Source organism: Leptinotarsa decemlineata, unplaced genomic scaffold (assembly GCF_025532065.1).
Source record: "Leptinotarsa decemlineata unplaced genomic scaffold, Ldec_3_MD MMD2_tig00000251_RagTag_RagTag, whole genome shotgun sequence".
NCBI classification, from domain to species: Eukaryota; Metazoa; Arthropoda; class Insecta; order Coleoptera; family Chrysomelidae; genus Leptinotarsa; species Leptinotarsa decemlineata.
The window spans coordinates 3,433,715-3,449,026 of record NW_027412547.1 but is presented as its reverse complement, the minus strand read 5'-3'; the positions used below and the strand labels follow the sequence as shown (position 1 = coordinate 3,449,026).

Here is a 15,312-nt window from a genome sequence, read left to right as displayed (position 1 = left end):
TAAGAAAAAGACTTACGGGGGAGTTCATAAATAAATGTGATAATGTATTAATCGAAAAAATCACATAAAAAATTGGTTTATCTACAGATTATTTCAGCAAGTTTTCTGGTAATATTATAAATAACATAAAATGAAAAATATTGCAAAATTCAGACATTGGGGGCTAAGTGAATGATGAAACGTAAACATTTTTTTTGTAACTCAAGCTAAAAAACTATTCGACTACCTGAAAAATGAAAATCAAGGTAACATGGAATGTTTTGAATGAAGGTGGGTTTCTTCATCTGGGAGATGCTCTATAATGTCCGGTGTGCCGGTAAACCCCACACTACCCAGCAAACACACTTGTTACATTTACGCAAATATGACATAAAATTAACGGAACATGTTTATGTAATACATTTATGTAAATACTTCATTACATTTCTAAGATACTATATACCACCCCATATTCACATAAATAAACAATTTATGTGAATATGTCATAGCTAATAAGTGAAAACTTACGTCAATATGGTATATTAGGTTTCACTTAACTCAGACGTAAAGTTGTTACTTCAATATTACGTTCGCTGTGTTTTCAGGTCCAGACCCACTCGACTTCTTGAGAGATGAGAATCTCTCGTAGTTTTCGAGTTATATGTTGGTCTGTGTGAAGTTCTGTGGGAGAGGCTATAGTTTTTGAGACATTCTTATCACGTGATACATTGAGATTTGTGTTTTTTATGATGAGTGTTTTTACAAAAAAAAACTGTGGAGGCAGAATTTGGTCTGGAAGTTTTGGTTTTTGAAGGATGCTTTTTCTGTAATAAGTACGCTACAAAATGCCTAAGTGCCAACGGTCAACTGTCTCGAGAATCACCGATTAAACGGCAGTCAAGCTCAGATCGTGTATCATTCCACATCTTAGCCACCCTGTTCCAGGTAATGATTCCAAGTTTTTCTGCGAGCGAGTGTTATATTTGATTATATTTACTCACTGAAATTATATAAAATATATGTAAGATAATGACATTAATGTTACATAAAAATCAGGTTATATTTGTGGCGGACATTTCGCCATAACAGGGATGTAAATTTTACGTCACATAGTTACATAACACGTATTATAAGTTACGTAACATTCATGTCAAATTTAAATGATTGTGTTTGCTGGGTAGTTCCTGAGTACGACCTAGACATCATTGAAATTGGTAATATTTAAGGAACAAGAGGTTGAAAATGCTATTAAGACACTGAAACCCAAAGCAGCCACTGGAATCGATGGCATTCCAGTCTACTTTTTCAAGGCTTACTGTGACTGTGGTGTTAAAGCAACCACTGACATTGATATTCAATCTTTATCTGAAAGAAAATCGTTTTCCAAGCTTTCTCAAAATTGGCAAAGTTACCCCCATACACAAAAACGGCAATAAGAACAATGTAAGAAACTATAGACCTATAACAGTCTTACCAGCTTTGAAGAAGATATTTGAACGGGTAATATATATAATCGAGTATACAATCACGTGGACTCGGTAATAATCGACCAACAGCATGGCTTTATTCGTAATAAATCTACCATTATCAATTTATGCGCATTTAGTAACTTTGTTACGGATGGAATAAAAAATGGCTATCAAATAGACGTTATATACACTGACCTGACCAAGGCATTCGACAGAGTTAACCACGAGGTTTTGATCCTGAAATTAAAAGCATTCGGTTTCACACACAACACACTTGATTTCTTTCACTGCTATCTATCCAACAGAATACTGTTTAACAACGTATCTTCCTTCAAATTCACCGCTACTTCGGGAGTTCCGCAGGGCTCGATTTTGGGACCTCTCCTTTTCGTGTTATTTGTTAATGAAATTTCTCGGTATATCGGGCATTCTCAATTTCTCCTATATGCCGATGATCTCAAGCTGTTTAGAAGAATTGAAAGCGAAAACGATTCTGATACGCTTCAAGATGATCTCAATATTCTATCTACTTACTTTTTAGTATCTGACCTATCTTTCAACGAAGCTAAATGCAAAATAATGAGTTTCACACGAAATAAGTCACCTACTATCAAGGACTATTTCATTAATCATACCAATTTACAGAGAATCAATGAGATGAAAGATCTCGGGATCATTTTAACTGGTGTGTTCAGTTTCTCTGGGCACATTGAATACTTAGTATCTGAATGTTATAGAAAAATGAGCTTTATCTTAAGATCTAGCCGTGAATTAAATCACGATACTTGTTTGTTACTTTTTAACTCCATTGTTCGTTCTGAGCTGGAATATGGTTGTGTCATTTGGAATCCAAAGACCTTTTTATATTCTGAAACTACAGAAAAAGTCTAGAAACGATTATTAAGAACACTCTTTTTCATAAAACACAATGTTTGGCCTTTATTTATATCGTATTCTAGCCAATTACAAGAATTTAACATGCAACCATTGAAAGACCGCCATGAGTCCTCGGAAGTGATTTTTGTTTTTACCATTCTTAGAAAACTGAAAGTAGGGGAGAAGGGGAAAAGATGAAGTTCGGGGCAGCACGAGAAGTAAGCTTGTGTACGTGAATAGTAATCGTGTTCGGAGCGGCGACAGCGCCATTTGCACGAACTTCACTCTCCGCTAGTGTGTCCAAGCAGAGCGAACAGGTTAGAACTCGTTTTTGCGTTGCAGAGAGAAAAAAGTTATATTGCAAGTGTTTTTACGCGATATTTGATTCGAAAACTGATGTACAGACATGTACGTACCTGTGTTAATGTATTATTTCAATCCCGAGCTTATTATAGTAGTCCAAAACATTAAATTCTAACCAGATTTTTTCGCCGGTAAAGTTTGAGGTTAGAATTGCGTCATCTTTTTTACCTACGTGTGGATCGGGGCAAGACGATCGGGGCATAATGGGATACTATCCCGTTTTGCCCCGCCCTTGTGATTAAAATAACATTTTCTATGTACTAATAATCAAGTGACTGAAAAAGGTAAAAAACAAATAAAGAAACCTAAAAAAAATACTGCAAAGAAGATTAAAAAGACAACTGACAAGGAAAACCTGCAGAAAAAGCGTCAAACCAAAAGGTGCAAAAAAGAAACTGAATCGGAAGATAGTTTATCTCAAGAAGAGGATGATGACTGTGCTTGCATCTATTGTGGGTACTTATACTCAGAATCAACCGAAGGTTGGGTCATCTGCGGCGTGTGCCACGGTTGGGCGCATAATCCATGTGCCGGAGTAGATGAGGAAGATGAAGAGGCACACATTTGTGAACGCTGTCTAACCGATTAAAAAGCGTACTCGTTTTGCCCCACAGCGTTTCCCATCTTACCCCAGTTATGGGGCAAAACGGGAAATTTGCCGAGTTTATTTTTTCATTATTTGCCAAAAAAAGTTCTGTGATTTTGCATGCTACAACGTTTAATTATAAGAGAGAAATGTATAATGGTTACCTCTTTTGTTAAAGAATGTTATTAAAGAGTTTAATTTTCCTTGTATAACGAGTTTTGTCTTAGCTATCTCATCTTGCCCTAGTCTCCCCTACCTGAAATTCTCTATAATATTGATTTTATTGTACCTGACGTAAGATTGAGAAGAAGAGACAATCTATTTCGTATCAAACAATTTGTCTCCTCTTCAACAATGTCTCAAAACAGTTAACAAAATGGCGAGGAACTGTGAACTGGATATATTCAGTATTACAAAGGGACAACTCCTCCGAATGCTCAAATGTGTCTGAATCTTTTCACGGCCATTTTATTATTTACTGTTTTATATTGTAATATTTTATTAGATTTTAACTGTATCAATGGTACTCAAATAATACTATATTTAAGGAACTTTTGAAAAAACTGTACATCATGTAAATGGAAACCATTCTGTTTGTTGTTCAGTATAAATACATTTCTATTCTATTCTATGTCAAACAGTGGTATCAGGAATCGAATTTGGCTGTCTTCTTTCAGAATTGTCATGTGTTATTTCATTTGAAAAATAGTTTCATTAATTTCCAAAAAAAAAAACAAGTTGTAGTTTCTGATTTTTTATTGTTGTTATTGACTGAAACTGAAATTACGGGAGCACACCAAAATATAAACTTATAAATCGAATATTTTGAAAACAAAAACTGTCGTATTCGAACAAAAGTTTTGAACGAAAGTTCAATATGTAATTTATAATCAATGCGTTAACTAAACTGGTAAAACAAATTTCCATTCAGCTCACATCAGATTCAACCTCAGTTCAAGAGACTTGTCAGTGACTTTTCCAAGGCTTCATCACATTTCAAAAAATAGTCAAGATTCAAAGTCATTATCACAAATATTATTTATATATATATATACGAGTATATATATTCACTACAATAAGATAATAATTTAAACTTACACTAATTAATAAATAATTGTTTATGAAATAATTACACACACAAATATCAATAAAATAATGGAATGGTTTTCTAGTATCTCTGAGTTATCTGTCTAATCCAGTCAAGATAATGTGCCACTTTGACGTAAACTCCTGGCACGCCATTTTGCCCGCAACCTATTCCCCAACTGACCACACCTACGATTTGCCAGGTACCGCTCTTCTCGCATACCATTGGACCACCACCATCACCTTTACAAGCGTCTTTTCCTTCCTCACCTCCAGCACATATAAACCCTGGATGAAGTTTGAAGTCGTATCCTAGTCTAGTTTGCTGCAGTTGCCTTTGACATATGGAATTACTGACTACCGGGACGTCAACTTCTTTTAAGATATTTTGATATTTTCCAAAATCTCCGAAAGCATCTTTACCCCATCCCGTGGTCCAGCACCTTGATCCGGTATATTCATCATGTGGATGTGGTAGGCAAGCAGGACTGATATGAGGGTGTTTAGACCAATCAACAGGTGTGTCCATACGTAAAACAGCGATGTCATTGTATAACGTTCCGGCATAGAATTCGGGATGGACATGAACAGACCCGACATTACGCTCAATGTATGGATAAAACTCTACATCGTGGTTCACGTCCCACTCTCCCAAACGGACTCTTAAATCAAAACCAGTATACCTGAAATTTGAAGTAAGGTTTAGTATTCATAATCGATATGTCGGCATTTGTACACTCACGATTTTACACAATGGGCAGCAGTAATTATATGCAGAGAGTCGATGAGAGTTCCACCACAGACATAAACACTCTCTTTGGGATCCTTCTTCAGGATAGCCACTTGCCATGGATATTCCCCAAATTCGCTGTCACCATCAACGTATACGGGATTTTTGATTCGCCCGTTGATACCCTGCGAGTTTCGTGTGCCACACTGACGATTCGTACGAGGCGGTTTAGACAGTAATGGTTTCCTACAGCAAACAAAGTTTGGTCCGCATGTCTGAGAGTTACCAAAATCTCCGCTGAATTGCCGCTGTGAAACAAAAATAAAATCAATATCAATATCTCGACTCAGAATATCTATTTAATTACTTTACCTCACTAATTCTATCAGATTCTTTTTGTCTGAGGTCCCGCCTTTTTCTGCTGGAGGGAAATTTAATGGGATTGAATGGGAGATTGTGATTTAGACTTTTACCACTCCTATGGGGGATATTGTCAGATGACGTCATGTCATCGAAATACGTGTTACCATTCTCCAAAAAATTTGTAGCATAGCGGGAAAATCCACTGATATATGGATTTTCATATTGTTGGAATAATTCATTATTGGCAACGGAATTGGTAATATTTCTATGAGATCTTCCAATATCATCACCGTCATAAGTGTTACCCTCATATTCTATAGGATTGTAGTAATTCGGTTTTTGAAAATGATTATGATGATACGGTGGTTCGGCAAAACCAGTGGTATACCCGGCATTCGGACCAAAATAATTTGGAGCAACCTCATGATGAGAAACATGTCCAGGATACTCTGATACGAACTGAGGGGAATGTTCAATGTCGTAAGGGTGGTCAATATAAATCTCGTTGGATTCGTGTCTGTGATGTTGAGGAAATTTGTGCAGATGATAATGTTTATGTTTATTGAAAATCACTGATTTTTTGTATGACAACAGATCTTCAAATTTGTGTACAAGATAATTATTCGGAGTTACGTGTATATTGATGAAGGGTTTTATCTCTTTATTGCCATAGTCATCTTTCGTCACTTGAAGTGAAATTAAAGGATTCACAGATACCAAACCAAGATTGATACCGGTGGCCCCGATTGCACCACCATAAGGATTGATTAAAGGATTTGGGCTGTGGGGATTTATTGGATATCCACCGCCCCCCTGTTGTGGTAAACCAAAGGAAATTCCGAAAGTTGGTTTGATTTTCTTCATATCTATTGATCCTATTGATCCGTACTGACGCTGAAAAAATTCAGCTTATTTACTGTTTCCGATTTGAACGGGTTTTAGTCTATCCGACACCTTGGGCGTGTTAAAAGATAAACTGCGTACCTGTTAGCGGTGGCAATGATTCAATATTATTTTATATTTATGAAATTAGCTGTTTTAGTCCTCATAATTATCTTTTTGTCTATTTACACTCGACCCACCAATTAAAAAAAAAGAAATACTTACAGGTTCCGCGTCATGGCCATCTTTCTTCTCAACAGGAGCTTCACGTTTCCTAATAGTTCTAGTATTCACTGTACTCTTCTCAGTTGATTCTTCTGTAGAATTAGATGAATTTTCATTTCTTGCTTGAACTACAGTGGATGTACTATTGGAGTCATCTGCGAGAGCCTCAATATCAGTCTTCAAATTTCTTGGATCGAGTGGTAAATACAAATCATTTTTCCTTCCAATAACATCATGCGGAGGACACTGATCGTAGGGAACACAATAACAGTTGAACTTTTCATTTGTAGAGTAACCTGAACCTCCATACTTATTCGCATAGCCAGATTGTAAATAGTTATTAGCAGAATTGAGATTGAGTTCCTTCTTGTAGGGTCCTGAAGAACCAGAGGATCCAAAGGTTTCAAAGGATTGCACACCATAGTTTTCATTAACAGGTTTGGTGGATTGGAAGGAATTTACTCCAATAGAAGGCCCACCATAATGGGCTAAAGATTGTCCACCATATGATTCACCAGCACCAAGCGTTGTTCCGAAAGAAGAACCACCATTTACGAAAGTATTTCCATAAAAACCGAGTCCGTTAGAAGCTGTTGGGTTGAATCCAGAATATGTTGGTTTATTCAACACTGTTTGAGAACCCAAAGAACCAAATGAATTATGGGAATTGAAAGAAGTCGAAGTGAGACCTGACGATGCTGAAACGGCAGCAGCTGATATCTGATTCGTATTTGTTATAATAGCGGGCTTATCATTACCATCGATATTATGATGATAGTGATGATGAACATGTTCGACGGAATTAGATGGTGATCCACTACCAGAACCACCTTGAGCATTGACTGTAATCTCTACCCTTTTGTCTTTGTGATGAGTTGATTCATGCTCAAACTTATAAGGGGGAATTTCTGGTTCAATGGGTCTAAGAAAATCATTTGGAGTATTCGAAATAAACCCTGGAGGTTCGGAAAATAGTTCTGAAGTTTCATGGAACTCTCCAGTTAATCCTGGTTTACCATAAAATGGTTTGCTTGGAAAAGGAGACGAGGCGAAATGGCGGCGCGGTGGTTTTCCAGGATAAGAAGGCTGTGGCGGAACAAACTTATTGGGAGGACCATATTTTCCCGGTTGAATATAGTTTCCTGGTAATCCCGGAGCACCTGATGTAGGAAAATGAGATGAAGTGGGTTTTGAGGAACCGTAATAACTCCCCCTTGGTCCTTTCAAGGGGATTGTTGGAATTGGTTTTCCAACAGGGTTTATTGCAACGGGTTGTGCATACACAAGTTCTTCTGGAGAGATATAAGGCCGCTTTCCTTCTATGTGTTCTCCACCATCACACTGAAAATGCAAAAAATAAATGCCGCGAATTTGAGAATTAAATCTCTATGTACCTGCATGAGTCCCAGATAGCAAAGACGATCCTTAATAATGTTTCTCGCTTCTCCATCATCTCCTTTCTGCAATGCCATCTGTACATTAGGGTCACTGTATACTTCATCAAATCCATCTAATGCTCTACCTTCTCTGGTAGACGTGAGAAGTTCATCGACAACATTTTCGATAGTTGTTGAATTCAATAGAATAGAGCTTTCCACAAATTCACTAGGAGATGTTTCGAAATCATCAAGCACTTTTATATCGCGATCCAGTCTATCAAGCGGCTTAATATTGGAGTCTCTTGTTTGATCCGTCCAAGACCATGAATTTTCAAGGGAGTTGATGCAGTGGAGACAAAAAATTGTCACCAGGTTGACGGTAATCCACATATCTGAAAAATTAGTTTGAGTTCAAAATTACTTAGTTCACGAAAAATATTGTGTCACAAATATTAGTGGAGTTTTATCCCAACTCCAAACCGTTATTTTAACAACTCGACACCGGTGGGTTGGGCTATCTATCGGACGCGTCTCCAGGTGGCGGATAGGGGAACGGCCAGGGGACTGGGGACCCTGTCCGGGAAGCCACTATGTGGCCTTACGGAGGGGATCGCCGGACTCCTGGTCAGTGGCAGAAATAAGTAGAGTGAGGGGAACTAAAACTCCCCAAAAGCATTTGCGAAACACGCCACCGTAGACCATCCTACACAAGCTAAGGTGTAAGGAATCGTGTCCCTAGGGGAACCGGGCGGTACCTCATTGTAATCAGCCTTTCTCTGGTAATTTGGGGCTCTACCAGAGGTGACCAACTCTTCCATTGCTACTCGTGGGAACACACATGTATGTAACAAACAAAATAGACACAACAAAAACCAATCCCGAGGCTGGACAGAAGTGCTCACCTCAATCTATGGCGGTGACTGGGGATGAACAGAAATGTCCTCCTCAATCTACCGCTCGGAATGAAGCTGGACATAGCAGATCACCTCGTGATGTAATACAAAGGCGGCGCATTTGCGGCGCCGAGGCCAAAAGAAGAAAGGGAGCAAAAGAGGCAGGAGTGGCAGCAACTATAGTGCACCCTCCTCCTCCCCCTTCCGCCTTGAATAAAGGCAAGGAATCGGATGCCCCTGCAGGAAAGCGCCCTCACTTGAACACCTCCACTAGGGGAACCCCAGGAAGGTTGAAAAAGCCGCGCAATGACAGTAATGTCGCTGCACCTTCCAAAACATTTGCGGAGGCCGCCGTGAGATACCTCAAGGTTGCCAAAGAGAGTGTGTGTTCGGCGAGTCTTGGTCTACACCTGCCGATATAAAGGAGACGTTTCCTAGTGACCTGTCCAACTTTCTGGAAAGGACAGGATGGACGATGGCCTAGGAGGACAACTCCTTGAGAGGATGTACAAAGGGTCACATGTGGCCTACACTCACCCTCCCTACTATATACATACAACACCTCGACGCGTGTTTCGATCGATCGAAACACGTGTCGAGGTGTTGAAATAACGGTTTGGTATTGGGATAAAACTCTAGTAATATGCATTACTACACCAAAGGTTCCAAACAGTGCATCACAAAAGTATGTGTCACCGCAATTGATTATTGAATTATGAACGTCATGATGAGAGATTTTGGAAGCAGTCTTATGTTGGAAAGCTTTTGCAGTATTAACTGAAAAAGAAGCTTCATAGCTATCAATTTTTATGTGAAACGTTATATTGTATTTGCCTGTATTTGATTCATAAGTATCTAGTTTTACAAACAAGTTTCAGGCTTATCAACTGAGAAGTGTTTTCATAAAATTTTTGTCAATAAGTACGTCATTTATTTTATACATGAGCCGATTTCAATAAATCGAACATAAGTGAAAGTAAAATACTCTAATATTTTAGAAAAACTTCAGTGTAATACAATGTTAATCAGCAAACTCACCCTAATTGTAACTGAAAGTAATGACGTTCAGAATTTTCATGAAAACTTTCAAAAACTGTACTTTCAGTAGAATATGTACTGAAATATTGAAAAATCAGAATTGTATTCCATTGTAATTTTTCTGAAATATCAGAGTGTTTTTACCTCAGTGATGTTTCTAGATTTGAAATATTATTTTCATTGCAGCCCTAAAGAAGATGGAAATCATCACCGAAACGTTGGATTTAAAAAATCTGAATACAGATGAGTAGGGTATTTTTAGGCCTACTTGCTCGTGCGAGGACATTATACCATTGGACGTAAGAAATCCTATCATAAAATGTTAGTGAGATCAATACTTTTATCATATGTATTGATAATTTCTGAGTAACCCACGAAGATGAATGGCGCTGTCATTGTGTGAAAACAGGTTTTATTATTTGGAGATAACTGTTGTTCAATTTTGCACTGAATGCTGTACTCATATATAAATAAAAATGTTTTCTAGTATTTGGAACTGTTTTCCAATAGCCACATTATCAGAACAATTTCGTCTACTTTGAGTTTTCTCGAAAAGTAGTGTCACTCTTAGGAAACTATCTGAAAAATCGTACTCAAGGATCTATCCTTGGGCCCTTGTTTTTTAGCTTATATATCTGCGATTTTTATCAGTTTGTTAAAAAATGCAAATGCGAATGCCACGCAGTTATATTTCTCTTTTCCGCCTCGTGATTCTATCTCAGCCCAGTCATGTATAAATAAGGATCTTCAAGCCATCTTTGACATTTCTACAACCCATAAGCTCAAGCTTAATCCTAATAAATCCGCAATAATGATTTTTGGACCCAAGAAGAATAGAAATAGTTTCAGTTGACATGTCAAGATGACTGCCACTGAAGATGACTGCCGCAGTTGCAGTCGAAACGTTTGGAAATCATCACCAAAGAAGACCACGGCAGAACCCGGAAACCATCCAAGACAATTTTGTTCACAATTTTAATTTTGAAAATTTATATTTTGGTTCAAAATAATTGTCAATTTTTATGTTCCTCCTACAGTAATAAAAAAGTGAATAGTTTCTCGCTTGTAGTGCAAGTTTAATGAAAATATACCACAACATTTTAAAAAAATCAGAGCAAAGTGATTAAAATACTAACCTGTATAAATTCAATTCACTTTCATTCAAAACCAATGATCTCACAGTAATGAAGAAATTATTTCAACCGTTATTCTGTTTTATAGATTCCCTCCACTTGAGACGTAGGCTGCCACTTTCTATGAAAATGCAAGTGTAAGTGAAGATGACGAACTCGCCGAGGTTGGTTACCCAACAGACGTTTATATTCAATATACTCGAGTTCAAGGTACTCCGTGTGGGGTTGTTGAGAAAGACTTTTAAGAATTGTGTTCATTGCATATTGAGGCGGAACTCGACCATTAAGTAACAATTTGGGTTTTTCTTCGTGTTTCAGGCTCTTCAATGTTGAACATTCTTTCTCAATAAACGTCATTTGATTTTATACGAGAATCAGTAATACTGAATGTTTTGGTGAGTCTGCGGAACATATCTGAATATGTCATATGAAATAGTTTACTTTTAACATGAATGATACCAAATGTTTTTGTTATTTACTTTAAAAATATATAAAAAATTATTTGAAATGGTACATTAATAGTTTCGGATTCAGCAGAAGATTTCGGTGCATCCCAGAGATAATGTCAAATAGTTATCTTATCTGCCACAGTGTATTAAAAAACTTATGTATTACAGGTTAATTTAGAATTTTGGTTTATTAATTTTTTGATACAAAATAACCATTAGAAACGCCTTTACATAACAAATTCTACATTTACTTTTCTGAACAATGAAGGAAAAATTTCAAGATTGAATTTTTATACCCGTTTCACAATAAACTCTTAGTTTGAATTGAAGGGGTTATATTTTTAGGAGTGATTAGTTTTTGGAGTATCAAGATGGAGTAGTAGAAAGACAAAAACTTTCTTTCCCAAAAAAACTCTTAGTATTCATGGAAAATTCATCGAAAGAACATCCTGTTTTATGTATTGTCAAGAGTTTCAACTTTTGCTTCAATCGGGAATGTGTAATTTTCATTCAACCCTAATTCAATAACGTTCAACTGTATATAATAAATTGAGTTTAGCAACATCATGATAAAGACAACATATGCTATTTATCGATTTCATAAATAAGAATATTCAGGATTGTTTACTTCGAGTAAAATTATGAGGAAGTGTAAATATGTTATTCGAGAAATTTTATAGAGGGATTACAAAATTCACCCTTTCCATTGATAGAATAAGACTAACTGTTAGTGAAAAATCAAAATTGGATATTATTTCCCTGTACTACACATATGTTGAAATTTTTCTTTTATTTGATTTTTGAATGAAAGAAGTTCAATTAAAAAATATTTGTAGATTTTAGTAGTGATAATACCTATGAAGGTAAATATAACATCGCATCTATTGATTCCATAAATGAACTTATTCAAAGTTATTTCGAGTGGAATTACAGGATGTATAAGTATTCGAAATTTTTTATTGGGGATGAGTATGTATCGAAATAGAAAAATATTTTTATTCGAAAGATAATTCTATAAATGACAGGTACATGACCTATATCTGTTTCATTTATATTACAAAACTTTCTCTTTCAGTTGATCAATTGATCTTCAATCGTATTTTATTCAATATACTTTTAATTAGAAATACATTTCACATCAACCAAGTTCAAATATATTTATCATCAGAAATTGCTGTGAAGTGAAAAATTATGTGACATCGAAAATTGAGTTATAAGTCACATGTTTTTGGCTTCTGATAGAATCCGAAAGACTCCCAAGACCACTCCGAATATGTTTAAAAATTTTCCTGATTATACTTATTTTTCTAGTTGGTGTATTTTTACGAATAGAAATAAAATATATATGAAGATAAGAACAGATGAGAATGTAAGGTAATGTAATTTTTCAAGTAAAGTTTTTTTCATTAACTTTTGACCAATTCAAAGTCTCAACAATTTCAAAATAGTTTCACTCGAAGTAAACTGTAAACAAAACGCACTTTTCTATATATTACCGCGAAACTCAAATCATTCTGGTTGATTAAATGCAATATGAGCAATAAAACCGACCAATAAAGAGTATTCCTAATAACTATTAACATTCTCTCAAAGCTGTAGCGATCAAAATACTAACCTGGTTAATTCTAATTCACTTTTTCCAAAAACCACAGATCACACTGAAATAATTATCTAACTGTTATTCTGTTTTATAATACACTCCCTCCGCCGAAGACGCACGCAGTCACTTTCTACGAAAGTGCAAGTGTCGAGTGAATATGACCAACTCGCTGAGGTTTCTTACCTAACAGAGCTATATATGCGAACAAACTTGAGTTCAAGGTACATCCTAAAAGAGGGACTATTGAGAAAGAACTCAAAAATTGTAAGTTGGAACGGATCTAAAGTTAAGTAACGACTGGGTTTTTCTTCGAAGTCTTATTTGATTCACATGCAAAATTTTTGATGAACATTATTCCATTACAGGAACGTGTCATGGCCGACTTGCAGAAACTTTATTTCGGCTTTTCGTTTTACTGTATTCCTCGAATTATGTTGCCAGAAAATACGTAGAATACAATATATTCTGTCGACCCAAAATAAGGTTCCACTACCAAGTAATGATTCTGTTTCATCATAGCTCAGAAGATGCTAGTAGAGGAAAAAATATGCTAATACTGTTTCCTCATTAACAATGAAAAAAGACTCTGAAACAAAATAGTTCCAATGTTCAATCCAGTTCAATCAGTTACAAATTTCATATATAATAATCATAATAACTGTATTCAGAGTAAAAGAGAAATAAATAAAGCTAAGAGGCTACACGATTGATGTGAATAAAATAGTGTGAGGATAAGTGCAAGCACTTTTGTTTCTCATAAACAAAGTACCTACAAGTAAATAACAATATGGGAATATAATAATACAGATGTAAGGATATTGTAGAAAATGTGATAATATATGAAAAGTACTATGCAAAAAATTGAAGATTAGAAGAGGAAAAAGATACAAAAATAAAAATCATGTGTATATGTAAAATGTAAAGATGTAAAAAACAGATATAGTAGGTAATGCTACAATAAATCCAATCCAATTAAATAGGTACTACAAATATAATACATGATATGGAATAGAATACAATGAAACAAAATATGTCATACAGTTAAATACAATAGAATACAATAGACACTCGAGAAGAATATATTTTATAAAGGAGAATCATGAAATACAAATCAAATAACAGAATTTAGCTTATTACAAGAGAGAAGGAAAAAAACACCTCAAAAGTGCTGTTTTGTTCCATTCTGTTTATAAAAGAGGACATATGCCTTCTCACTCACGAGCAATTTTGGTGAAATTGGGGACACGTGTGAATCATTGTATTCATTCCACGTGCCACTATAAGGGTGTCTGCGATATGCTGTGTAATGCCCGTTGTAAGTAGTTCCACTGTGATTCGAAAGTGCATATAGATTGTAACGAGAAGGAGCCACATTGTCTGCTGCATAATTTCTCATATCTAATCATTCTAAAGAAAACTCAATGACAACATTCAATTTGCTTCTGAATCTTTCCGTTGGAGAGAATATTTTTAAATGAATTGTTAAAATATGGGGAAACTTATGGATTGATAGGGACTTTGTGCATTTTCTTCTTTCCTTGCATTTTGAACAGGTTGGTTTTTCATCTCTATCCAGGATTCCCTCTTTTGTGAAGAAATCCAAGCATTGTGACAAACTCAATTGGCCAGTTCTTTGTGGTATAGGGAGAGACAAATCCCAGAAAGGATCGAAGGTTACTGATGAGAATCCACAGTGTGCACTTCATAGTAGATTTCAATTGACCAACGAAATTGTCTACTATCTTAGAGTTGTTCATGTTCAAGTATCTCAGCCAGGACTCTTGCGCTTTTTCGCTGCCGCTCAATTTTTCGTCAATCTCCGTTAAGATCGGTTTAAGTTTCTCAGTAATTCCATTGAGGTCCTCATGTAAACCTTCTAAAAGATATCGAAGGAATTCCTGGGCGTCTTGATGGGAAGATCCCATGAATCGAGGGGCAAATCTTTGAATCTGGCTTTTAAAGTAGGCAGTGTTTATTAGATGAAACTTCTCACCACAATTCCTTGATAACTTCTGCGAACGCTTTGATTAAAGCATCTTTCATACTAGAAATACTAGTATTGATATCATCCATGTATGTATTCGTTTTTAAATATTCCAGCAACCATCTCATATTTGATAAACATTGGATTATACTGTTCATGAAACAGGTGTTTCAAATATTTTTCAACCCATTCCCCATCAACCCATACTACGTTCGCCACTGCTGTCTTCTTGTGAGTAATTACGGAATCGATGATTTACCCCTTCATTGGATCGATA

The 15,312-nt window shown here is 36.0% G+C and overlaps 1 protein-coding gene and 1 long non-coding RNA gene across 4 annotated transcripts; one reads left to right on the top strand and one right to left on the bottom strand.

Annotated features, from left to right (window-relative positions):
- Positions 1 to 4,014: 4,014 nt before the first annotated feature.
- Positions 4,015 to 13,208, bottom strand: LOC111505173 (uncharacterized). Of its 3 annotated transcripts, none has more exons than XM_074173537.1 (6): positions 13,067 to 13,208; positions 7,954 to 8,330; positions 6,560 to 7,900; positions 5,462 to 6,346; positions 5,102 to 5,397; positions 4,015 to 5,042 (listed from the first exon to the last, which is right to left on the bottom strand). In XM_074173537.1, the coding sequence occupies exons 2-6, from the start codon at positions 8,326 to 8,328 to the stop codon at positions 4,442 to 4,444; spliced, it is 3,498 nt and encodes a 1,165-aa protein (XP_074029638.1). In that variant the 5' UTR covers positions 8,329 to 8,330; positions 13,067 to 13,208; the 3' UTR covers positions 4,015 to 4,441. The 3 variants fall into 3 exon arrangements, with proteins under 3 accessions (XP_074029638.1, XP_074029639.1, XP_023015711.2); XM_074173538.1 differs by lacking the exon at positions 13,067 to 13,208 and adding an exon at positions 11,006 to 11,161; XM_023159943.2 differs by lacking the exon at positions 5,462 to 6,346.
- On the top strand, positions 9,089 to 14,463 carry LOC141481641 (uncharacterized). Its single transcript, XR_012465073.1, has 3 exons — positions 9,089 to 10,190; positions 11,091 to 13,315; positions 13,417 to 14,463. It is a non-coding gene; the product is annotated as an uncharacterized lncRNA (long non-coding RNA).
- Positions 14,464 to 15,312: the final 849 nt, after the last annotated feature.

What these genes read in the sequence shown, in the direction of transcription:
- LOC111505173 (XM_074173537.1), bottom strand. Translation starts at nt 8,328, where the DNA reads ATGTGGATTACCGTCAACCTGGTGACAATTTTTTGTCTCCACTGCATC. An exon ending in AATCTGATAGAATTAGTGAG is followed by an intron (nt 5,398 to 5,461) that starts GTAAAGTAATTA and finishes TTTGTTTCACAG; the next exon opens with CGGCAATTCAGCGGAGATTT. An exon ending in GCTGCCCATTGTGTAAAATC is followed by an intron (nt 5,043 to 5,101) that starts GTGAGTGTACAA and finishes TTCAAATTTCAG; the next exon opens with GTATACTGGTTTTGATTTAA.